Genomic DNA, 12,184 nt, shown 5'->3' on the forward strand with positions numbered 1-12,184 from the left:
TCACTCGTTCAGCCAGTCGCCAGCACGAAGCTAACCCGTGATGTAGGGGGCAGTTGTTGGCGGGGGTACAACCCTCGTAGCCAAAGTTGTTAGCTAATGCCGCCGCGAACACTTTGACTTGTACGTAGCGAGCGAACAACGACAGACAGATACGTCCGTAGATACAGCCGCGCCTGGCCCTGGCAATCGACTTATTTCTTTGATAGCACATACGATCTATTGTATGGTTACGCCAGTGTTCTGATCGTTACGGGCATCATCACTTTACCCCATCCAACGTTTAGACAGAACTGACGCACAACGCGCCACCACAGGCATTATGTAGTAGCAAGCAAGGATTCTGACTGGACTGTCCCATCTAGTAAATGATCACACTCAGGTATACCTCTGCGTACCGGGCATCCATGGGGATTCAAGTGAGAATAAGGGTTGTATCAATCTATATGAGATAAGTACTTGCTGGAAAATATGTTTCGCCGTTCTCAGCGTGTCATGTACCCACGCGCATCATCCGAGCCGCAGACAGGCACTGCAATGTTTGTTCCACTTCGCCGCAATCGTCGAAGAACTCCTTTTTTTTTTTTTACTCATCTTATCCCAGGTTTCATACACATACTGTCACCAACTATACATAGTTAACAAATAGCGATCTTTCCTCTAGACACACGACACTATGAACAATGTTTCATAGGCTGAGAACGTATCTCATGATGTTTATCTAGTTGTGCAATTACCGGAAGTAGCTTCGCATATGCGCAATTCAAAGTCGCCTAGTAAGCGCTCAGTAATGAACGTTTATTAGCTTTTAATAAAAACCGTATATTCCTGAGCGAATGTTTCTGCACTCACTTGTTTTTGTGGCTTTGGTGTGGTATCCTTTAACCTGTTTTGATATTTCTACTGCTTCACGCCCCCATCTGCCTTATTCTTAATGTTTGGAACTTTCACAGAAGCGAGTCAAGACCTCCACAAACCACAAAAGAGCACTTCTGAGGCCTAGGTAAAACGACAGAGAAATGAGTCAGGAAAATCGGCTTCGCAGCAGCTATATAGCAGAAATAAAGAAGTGTGTTTGTATCTAAGCTGCTGATCTTTTCACAACTAACACACATTATGGTAGCCTTTAGGCTGGGGGTGAGCGGTGAATCGTAGAAGGGTGGTGACTTGCTAAACAGAAACAGGAACAAGTATTTATCATTACGTTGAAGCAAAAAGGATTTGCTTTTACAAGAATAAAAAGATTCAAAATAGCCGGTTCGTACGTCTTCCGCTTGATGGCACCACTTGTCTCTACCTCTGCGGCCTATTGAAGCCGCCGCTTCTTGTCTGCCTGTCAGATTAGCGTTAGTCCATAGAATCGTCGTTCGACTAAATTCGATCAGGTTGCTTCAGATCCAGACCCACAATCGTTATCGTTTCGCATCTTGTAAAACTAATGGGGCAACTATGTATCCGAAATTCATATATGCCCATACACAGCTCCGTATTTCATGTTATGAAAGTCCAAAGGAGTGAAAAATCGTTGCTAGCCTTCTCTAATACGTGTGACGCTGGCCGTAGTAAACACGAATCGCCAGCACCATCGTACTTTCTTTCACTCTCTTCAACCCTTTCAGAGTTGATAAACTGTAACAGTGTTCCTATAGGACCGACTCGGGACCCGAGTTACTTTCAGCGAAGTACCTCAGCTTGAAATTGATAACCCGTAACTGTATATGCCCGTATATGACGGCTGATTTTATATCAGAAGCAGACGCAACCGGTTAATTAAACAGCTCAGACTCACATGAGCACCGAATACTCCAAAATTTCACATTAAAGAACCATTGAATTGGCAGATGAATTCGTACCAACAAGTGAATAGAAGGAAATGTTAACTCAGTTTAGCTAAACCCGACTTGGTTCGATGTGCCAGGTAGAGAGGTCTTGTACCTACCGATGCAACAGTACGACAATGAAGGAACACTTAAGGCAGCAGGACAAAGGAAAAAAGAACGATAGACCAAACAAGCGTGTTAAGCTTGTCTGGGTTTTCTGTTCAAATCAATCGAAGTTGGGCTGCTCTGAGCGAAATTGGATTAGGGTACCGTATTTGGTGTTTTTGATCAGTGTTCTATTGTACAACGGAATTGATTATCCTTTGTCCAAGATTTTATAAAAAGCAGCGTGTACATAATACGACGCATAATAACACATTGATTCACTTTGCTAGATGTGGAAAATGACGCCGGACGTGCTCGTGGTACTCATTAAACAATATGTAATAAATGACGAGTAATAGGCCCCTCATAAAGTAAATAAAATGCAGAAAAATCTGCACTTTTTAGGGGACTGCTTACTGATTGTGATTATACGTGTTGTTGGCTGAAATGATCATTGAAAAAAAAATATTCTCGATAAGAAAATATACAGAAATTGTTAAAATCGTTTGAAATATGATGAATCCAACAAAAATGTAAAAGCTTCGCACTGCATAGCCTGACACGCTAATATTCAACTAAATATTGGTACCGTTAAATATAGATAGGGTACCATTTATAGTCGGTAGGACGTCCGCTACTTATGATGTTATAAAGAAATTAATGGAAATAATTGCTAGTCTCAGAACAGAACAAACTTTTGCAGCGGTGCGATCGATTATCTTTGCCCCTAATATGCCCTTTACTCTTTGTTATACCTTTTAATTTCCAACGAATTTCATATTTGTTCGAAATCTTGCGACTCATACTTTAGATACTAATGATCTGAATAAGATTAATGATGTGGTCCGATCTGAAATTTATGAAATCCGTAGAAAATGTTTTTATTTCGGAATCAGCGTTCGTATCGAACCTATGTAGATCCTTCGCCGAAAAAACAATCGGCCACTTTTGGATTCCCGGACCGCAATTTTCGAAAATTAAGCGCCACATGCACACGCATACCGATGACACTGTCGGACGAATGTGGTAACGAAGGTAACCATCTCAGGCTCGGCGAAAGGGCTTGAGAATGTGTCTAGAGAAAAGTGAATTATAAGTTCACAGTTAGTTGCTCATATGGTGCAAACACGTGCACTGATCGAAAGCACCAGACGAAATTGCACGCAGTGATTATAAGTGAAGCGGATACACGTGTAATTAGAACGATTCAAGGGTCACATTCGATGAAAAACTTTCTGCAGATATTTTATGGCGTCATTGGATAGGCAGCCATGCCGACCTAAAGCGAACATTTGAAATGGGTCAATCGTGCAGTTTATATGTTGCCGTAGTGGTTACAGCAGCTTTTTTCCTAACTAAAGGCACCGGACTGAATCAAATGGGTTGGGGGCAAATGCATATCTAGGCACAGATAACGAAATGCATGAAAAACAGGCCGGACCCATTGAACTGGTCAACCCAGTGAATCAACGTTGAATTGATTCTACCGTGACTATATATATATATATATATATATATAAAACCCGAAACGGGATATGCAATAAAGTATTCTTAGCTAAATTGAGGAAACAACTACACAGATAACGGCGTCGTCACAAAAATATCGCCCCATTAGACAGGCAGACACAGGCTTTGGCGGAGTGTCAGCATTGAAAGTTTATTGTCACCAATCTGTCGTACTGCCATTGTTTATGCTCAACTTAGGTAAGTTTAACAGTGTAGCGAAAAAAGGTTTTTACGTGTGAGGATGTTTTGTGGTTATTTCGGGGATTGGTGACCGTTAAGGTGATCTGCGCAGCTTTCATGGATAATTACGGTTAAGTTATTAAATCACTATGGAGCTTACGACAGATGGTGTATTACGGAGCTGCTACCGTAGTCGTGGACTAGTTTCAAACAAGCAAATTTCACGCCTTGTTGAACTATACGGAACAGCATTAATTGCATTTTAGCTAACCAAAATAAAGGGTAAAAAAGGACCAAGAAGCCAGCGTTTGTCCACATAACACTATGTAAGATATATTCATCAGCATATTATGTAGAATTGGACCTATGTCCAGCGTAAGTCTGGTGAATCTGTTGCGAGAATATATATTAGCGTAATTAGTCTGGTATATCTAGCCGATCAAAAGTCCCAATACAACAACAGGCCGTCCTTGTCCGGCGGTCACGCCTGTCTATATATAATGCGCACAAGCCATTATCCAATCTACCAGCAAATTTATCTACAATTACCCTGGGCCTTAGCTCCTTCAGGCAGAAATCACCTCGCATCATTGACTACGGGGATGTCTTTGTAAGCAATGATAACTACCGCATATGTTTTTTCTGAGCAACTTACCTAAATAGCTCAAAAGTATTCTCAAATCATATGATGGGTATCCAGGATCTTTAAAGCCAGAAGCGCCAAATGATTAGAATCGAAATCGAATAAAGGTACCATTTTATCGATAGAAATGGTACTTTTTTTTGCTGGGAATTTATAAACTGTGTATCTGATCTAATGGACAGTAAACTTCTGCATTGGAAAAACAGGCTAATCCGCAATGCAGGAAGGGTTATCACGGCACGCTGCGGCCTAACCATATGCACGCCTATGTACGCCTACATGAAATCCGTCTGCCAGGCCACCCGAAAGATCAAGTTCGTCCTCGGACCTGACACATCGTCATATGTTCAACTTCACACATCCTGTGCTAGAGCTTCCTGCCAGCATTAGTGGGTTGTTGAAAACGTTTCAGCGATCTCTCGCATTCTAAATAGACTCCGCTGTAAAGATGGGATCGAGCTCAAGCGACAAGAGTTCTTGACAGGAAGGCAGCGTCATTTCGTAGCGTATCCTGCTTATAGAAAACACACAGACCGCAACCCTTGATAAAGTGGACCCTGTATATCTATTCTAATCAAGACGAAACATGCATGTACGTAAAATATAAATTAAACATATATTATGTAATTAGTTCAACACAGCATTTCATAAAATAGAAGAGTCGTATAGCATGGTTGTGTAATATACGGAAGCGATTCAAATCAGCGACGCTAGACATCTTGGAATACTAGTAACTTACCAAGCCGTTAGAAAAACCTTGTAAGCACATCTTTTTTTGGCGTCCGCCAAATAATAGCTAGTGTTTTTAGCAAGTGCCGTCACAATTAAATCTAGGTTTATCGGTAAACACTACTAATTAGAACGAAGAATATAAAGATACTCGAGGAGTTCAATGAGCATAGATTACATAAGGTCGCAAGATTTGATTCGCTGGTAGATTTGTTAGAGAAACTAAAGCCATTGGCGGGTCTTTATGACTGTATAAAATAACTTCTGCTAAAAATGAAACAAAAAATACTCAAACAAAAAGTTTACTTTTCTTCTTGTTACTATCTTAATTAAAATCATAAATTGTTCACGTTTTAGTATAGGTCTTACAGTTATATTTTAATCTGCGATCCCCGAATGTTTGCCATGCGCCAATGATAAAAGGCTTCGTCAAATCTATGGTGAACCTAGGCTGAATTAGCTTTCATTGTGTCCCATGACTAGGCCTAGCTCCAAGTTTTTAAGGCCATTTTCTCAAGTAGAGAAACCTTATTTAACCTTATTTCGAGGCCACACCTTACCTGCATGAAGTGGCGTCACCGTAGTCTTTTTTTTACATACTATACTTCCAATATAGCAGTGATAAATCTCCTGTTAGTAAATATACTAGTCGCTATCTCTTCGATGAACGTTCGAATTGAAGCCTAATCCAGCTGCAAACAAGGGAAAATCGGTACGATTTACGTAAAATTCGTTAAGGAAAATTAGCTTTCAATAAGAGTTGTCCACCCAAATATTTTACTGTGTTTAGCCTGTTTGGCTGTGCAGAGTATACAGGTCGAGTCCTATGTCCATACGTGCATTTCACTGTATTTGTGCGCTGTGTGTTAACTTAATTAGCTAATAACTTTTTGCGGTCGTACTGAATTGTCGAAAGCTGTGTACAGTAACTTTGTGTTTATCTCATCGATCAAATTTAGTGTCATCGACAGACATACATATAAAAAGTTTTACAAGATAGTTTAATAATATAGTATTTATAGTAAATCGCATAGGTACAGGACTTTGGGAAGTCCTGGAAGTTGGATAGTTTGAACTATTCGCAGGAACAGCCTCCGGTTTACAATACAGAAATACCGGTTGCAGCAACTAAAGTTTCCTTTTCGTAGAGGTCAGAGAATTAGATATTTTTCAGTCAGTGATCAGAATGCGAACTTTCTACTATATCGGTGAATAACCATAGCAAACAAACGCCACCTGTTCCATTCCCAATAGAACGCTAAGTTTCCCGTAAACATCAAAATATTTCTAGTTCTTAATAAGAATTCCTCGGCGTGTATCTATGAAATCATAGCTCGTTTCTCTACATATATCAATAGATACAAATAGATTTAAATAAACAGAATATTATACAGACGTCCTAGTCAAACATTTTGAATACATTTGCATTTTACTTTTTTGCAGTAGACTGATTTATTGAACAATTGTATTAAAATAAAATCACTCTAAAATCGTATTGCTGAGCTTCTAATTCAGTCACATTCCTTATATATATATATATATATGCCAAACCGCTCTATGATTGTACCCCTTTGTTAATACGAAAAAGTATTATTGATACGATATACAGTATAATTAAACGTGCGTGTAACACAGATCGCTACTTTTTCAAAGCGACGCATAAGAAGACAGTTTTTGTGAACAAAAAAAGCAAGCTAATCGATAATACCGTTGGATTGCGCATATTACCTTTTTTAGTTATTGGCAAAAAAGCTAATACTAGCTCCTAAAAAAAAAACTTAAATGTACTTATAATTAATTATTCATATTCTTTAATATTACTGTCGTTTCTGTTCTAACTTCGTCATTGACCTAGTCTATCTAGCGCCTCAGAGGAATATAAAGATTTGAAAAATGCGGCTAAGCTGCTCCATCGGGTAAACAGAAACTCTCCTCCCCGTGAGCGCTATGGCCCGGTCGCTCTTTACCAGTGCCTAGTTTTACCCTTTCGTGTAACGCAGCATTGGCTCACTTTGATTGCTGCGGGTTTCTGTGGACACGCAGGTTTATGCGATAGCGTCTCACAGGCAGCATGTGAACTACGATTCTATCGGTGACATGTATAGAGAGCACTGTGAACTATAGCTACATTATTAGGTGAGGCCACTCGAAGACGAGGAAACGGCCTTCACTGTGAGTGGCCTTATTACCATTCCCTCAAGGCCAACCTGGTTTTGTTCTAGCTTAGCTCGAACACAAACGCCTCAAGTTAGTAACTGCAACATTCAGGTAGTCTATTATTGATATAGGCAACAATTTATTTTCAATGCGTTTGAACGGACCGTGTCTATCTTGATGTCTGCGTGCCCGGGCCGTTCAGCCCTCTCGCATCGCTAATGGAAATGACGGAAAGGGCATACTGTTGATCGATTCGACTGTGACATCACATTTACATCCTCCGTATATAGAGGAAATAGAACAATGGATACGTCGGAGTTGGTTGCGTCTCTAATACTTTTGGTCCAATTGCGGCGAAAGTACCGTTTTATTAGATCTTCAACATGAATATGTCACCACAATTTCGACAACATTTGTAATTCTTTAATATGCTAATTGCTTATGAGATGGAAATTTGGTATTTGGTGAGGCGTTCTAAAAGGTTGCTATCATTTCTAGATGTTTTTTTGTAGTTGCTGGTTAAGTCGGTCTAGATGTAATTCGCATGTTTTAAAAGTTCAACATAAGAGAGAACGAATTAAGTTTGTTGTAGATATTATCCTGCGTATACAGAACGTGGCGAAAAAATGTGATCCTATTCATAGATCTTTCAATCCAGTCGGCCAATTTACATTATGACTTGTTCTATCTATTAATTTATCTGTACGCCATACTTATGCTCATGCTTACCCCCCTACGAAGGCGTACTCAAACGTAACTAATACAAAATTGTATTAGGAATCTGTTAAGATACCAATAATGCTTACTTTATAAGGTTTAGTTCACAAAAAGCAGGTAACTATTGTCTGTAGCCAAGGGATCGGGCGAATATTTAATTTCGATGTTAAGCTGTATAACTTTGGAGTACGTCAAACGAAATTGAGCTACCAGCTCTATACGTAAAGCTTGCTCGTAGGCATCATCTCTATATAGTTAGCCTGCGACAGCTTGCATCAGTGTCACAGAATGGGCCTGGTCATTTCATCAGGCTGTAGGGCACTTCAGTCTTTAACTCTCGTCATAATCTGTTTGCTATTGTTTCAGGGTCGAAATGCTTTTTGACTTCGGTTTGGCGATCTCGTTATTCTATATCGCTTTGTATTTGTACTTCTTTTTCGTTTACTAGAGGTAAACAAATCCAGCTTTAGTCTTTGGACGTCTACGATGCTTAATGCAAAGCGCGAAATAAAAAATGGCGCCTGCTCTAAAACTACCCGATATAGTGAAGTTTCGGCCTGAAATATGGAACTCGAGGCCGCTTGACGAAGACTATCTACGGACAATGTTCGCGAAGAAATTCTGCTATATGGATGAGAATCAATGTCGGATGACGCTAATAAATTTGTTTACTGTCCTAAACCGATATCGGTAAGTAACACCAACTTTTCTAGCTGGTAGAAAAGCGTTTCGCCAGAATGCAGGCCGCTTTAGTAGCAATTCGTTGCCGTATTATTAATGTACTGGTATCAATCATTAACGAGCATTTTGTGTATTCGGTAGCAAGAGTGTTTTGCCTCTGTACGTAGATTTATGCTTCAAAGCAGATGAGTTTATAATAATAATAATAAGAAGAAGAAACGCAATACAGATGTACTGGAAATATCGTTACCAATTCATAAATGTAACATTAAAAGTAAGTTAACATCACGTTTATTCAAATTTGCTTTTTCCTTGACGAAGATCATCTGATAGTTTTAGCAGATCCGAAAAGTCCCGCGAACGTCTATATGATATGGAGAAGATTTAATATATAATTTGAACGAAGTGAATCCACGATGTGTTCTCTGTTCCACGCTATTGAACCCAACCTTGAATTCATTGCCTTTGCAAATGGTTGCTATGATAGCACAGCCATGAAGGCCCAACGGTCCTGTGAAAACGCAGTGGGTAGCGTGCTTGCCCGTTACACTTAAGGGCACGTAGCGATCAGGGGTCGAATCCGAACGTAAACACACTTTTTCTCGTGCAAGCCGTTTCAAGTAATGCGGTAACAAACATAAAACATGAACATTTTGAAAATAAGAAAATGTTGCTGTTTATTAGCATTCTTCGATTAAAACACTAACTAGAGACCTGGTCCATCGCAGCCAGATGGTAGCATAACGTACGAATCAGGCTGTGGCTACATATCAATTCAACTTCATTTACAGAGAAGTGTTAGAGGAAAAGATGCGTGAAATCATGAGGGCATCCATCTCCACTATGATCTGTGGTCTTGCCGTGAATATCCGTATATATCGAGACGTTGCTTTGTTACTTCAAACGGATGGACGCATCGAAACGCAAGTTGACGTTCCAGTTGGCGACGGAATGCAGAAGCCGATTGAGTTTAGGTAAAAACCTTGTCTAGATTAAACACCATGCTTTTTGTCTAATAGAGGTCTGACAATAACACTGCCATGATACTAGCTGACTACTGTAGTCTATCACAGGATACTATGCGATATGACAACTATATCCAAGGAGAATCATGCTCGTTTCAAACTATTATCCTCTAGGGACTTAATACATAATAATATACATATTATGATAGTATGTACATTTATAGCTTGTCATGCAGCAACTAACAAACAGCTGTTTGTTTACCTTCTCGCTCGCACTTCAGGCAACAACTCTCAACCGAGGTCAAGGACGCGACACGGAACATTGCGTACTTCGACATCATAGGACCTGCCTTAGCATGGGCTGCTGTACAGTACTTAGCTGGCGTGCGACGGCTTGAGGCAGCGAATAACAATGCACTAAATACGTTTACTCCCACCTTGGCCACTTCCGTGTACCCGCTGCTGGAATATACTGTTCGGACCGAGTTAGAGCGTTTTCGGAAAATGGGCGTTGAGTTAAAAATGCCGCGGGGCTGTCTGCGAATCCTGGAAAAAGCGCTTCCACGACTTGGAATCGACGGTCTGCTACCGATCGATGCCCGTACTCTCGTCAAAACAGCGGCAGTGTTTTTCAAGCATGTTCAGCCCACGAGGAGCGACCCAGAGTGCCTCATGTTTAGCCGGCAGTTGGAGCGATTCATGCGCGTTTTTATCGCAGATGGCCTTGGTGCATGGGCCGTAGTCGAAGATATCACCAATGGTCGGCCCCAACTAGTGGCGTGTTTATTTGACTCGATCGACGAGATTTGCACAACTGCGATTCTCGAAACCAACCCTGAACTGGCTAAAGCGCTTGAAACTCTCCGCAATTTCCGATCGTCAATAATAATTAAAGGTCAGCTATCATTTATGCGTAATTCGCACATGTCGTACTGTGTCTATGAAACGGGAATGCTCTCGTATCTGAATGCCAATCTAGCCCACAACAAGGTGCTGGTTGACTGTCTGCAGCGCGCCAAGGACCAGCTAGATAGACTTTGCCAATTAGAGCAAAAAGATGGCAGAGGCGAATCGAGGACAATATCATCCATGCCGCAATCTGATACTGAAACAAATAATTGCGATGAAGGAGATGCTGTCGAAAACGTTAAAACGATACCGTGCAGCAGTAACCATTGCAGTAGTGATAACAACGGTGATAAGATAAAAGAACACGTGAATATCGATGAGCTCGCAAAAGCAATTGCCAATTTATACAGAACCAAAAGTCAAACATCAAGATCTGATCTGGACGCCGATATTGATGACACCAATTGGGGATTTGATGATTTTTGGACGGAATGGCAGAATTTGATACCGGCGCGTGTAGGAATCGCCGGCGGCAACAGCAGCAGTAGTAGTAAGAAAAGGCGACGGCGAAATCGGCGACGGTCATAAGGAAATTGCTCGTAAAATTATAATATGATTCTCAACTTGAATACCTTTTACAGTGCTAACTCGTGCCACGGTGTCGTTAGAAATAAGTTTCGATCGAAGCCCAGATCGAAAGTAATATAGGAGTGGGACAAAGTTTGACACGCAGATGGAAAGCAACTCTAATCTACGCACAACTGCATGGAAGCATTTACTCTTGTAATATGATGAATAATGACGACAAGCAGAAAATACGAAATGAAAATTGGCTCACACTATTCATCAGGTTTATATTGTGCTCTATGCAGATATCCATAGATAGGCATACGGACAGATATCCAGGACTTTTCAAGCGTATAACCATCTGTAGGAACCGGCGAAGGTGAAAAGATTTTATCTTTGTAAATCACTAGGACGGCCTTTAAGCTGCAACCAGAGCGAAATAAATTTTCAACACCGTATCACAATTATGCTGTTATGGCGTCGCTATGAAGACCTTTACACGATTATATTTATGTGGAGCTATTGAATGGAATGCTTAAGCTTGAAATTAGTTCAGAGATATACTAATATGATATGATACATCAATAAACAAACAATTTCTTTAGTTTAAAATCAACCTGAAATGATATAAGTATAGGAATTAATTCCTCCGTTCTGTTACGCCTATGCGCTCAGCAGCAATATTAATATAACGGTCATATTATCTAAAAATGTCAGTCGACGACATAACGAGGAAGTGAATAATTTCGCTTAATTTTTTTCTTCGGATCTTTTCCTACACGGAATCAATTTCATTTTCAGAGTTCACTGGATGTTGTTTTCATCAGTCGCAGTGGCTTTTATTTGTTTTTAGGCTATTAAAGCATAGATTGTAACTGGCTCTGCTGAGGATTGTTATCGCTAAACGTAACCGCCGCTGTTAGAGGTTTTTTCACTCACAAATAAATGTCGTTAAAGCGTTTGGCCTGTCTCAACCTAAAAAATAGTGCCTATTTAACCAACTGACTATTTACAGAGGGCGCGCTTCTCAAAGGGTCACAGGCTGTTGGGAACGCTATGTACTGCTATGAACAAATTAAGCGATACTCGCGCCAGTCGCTGCTATACGCCAAAGCAAACCGTCTAATATTTTTCAGAAATAATATATATTTATATACAGTGCATAATGCAAATGGTATATAAACATCCATATTCCACAACTGTACTAACGTCAACGGTCGCTTTTTGTATATTGACCTATAGCAAATAATAAACGATATCTTTTCAAA

The 12,184-nt window shown here is 40.2% G+C and overlaps 1 protein-coding gene across 4 annotated transcripts; it reads left to right on the forward strand.

Annotated features, from left to right (window-relative positions):
- Positions 1 to 6,964: 6,964 nt before the first annotated feature.
- On the forward strand, positions 6,965 to 12,184 carry LOC111269545 (uncharacterized). Of its 4 annotated transcripts, none has more exons than XM_022849213.2 (4): positions 6,965 to 7,227; positions 8,221 to 8,544; positions 9,327 to 9,509; positions 9,782 to 12,184. In XM_022849213.2, the coding sequence occupies exons 2-4, from the start codon at positions 8,369 to 8,371 to the stop codon at positions 10,935 to 10,937; spliced, it is 1,515 nt and encodes a 504-aa protein (XP_022704948.1). In that variant the 5' UTR covers positions 6,965 to 7,227; positions 8,221 to 8,368; the 3' UTR covers positions 10,938 to 12,184. The 4 variants fall into 4 exon arrangements, with proteins under 4 accessions (XP_022704948.1, XP_022704951.1, XP_022704950.1 ...); XM_022849216.2 differs by having other exon boundaries at positions 6,965 to 7,152; XM_022849215.2 differs by having other exon boundaries at positions 6,965 to 7,116.

This window comes from Varroa jacobsoni, unplaced genomic scaffold (assembly GCF_002532875.2).
Source record: "Varroa jacobsoni isolate VJ856 unplaced genomic scaffold, vjacob_1.0 scaffold_1397, whole genome shotgun sequence".
NCBI classification, from domain to species: domain Eukaryota; kingdom Metazoa; phylum Arthropoda; class Arachnida; order Mesostigmata; family Varroidae; genus Varroa; species Varroa jacobsoni.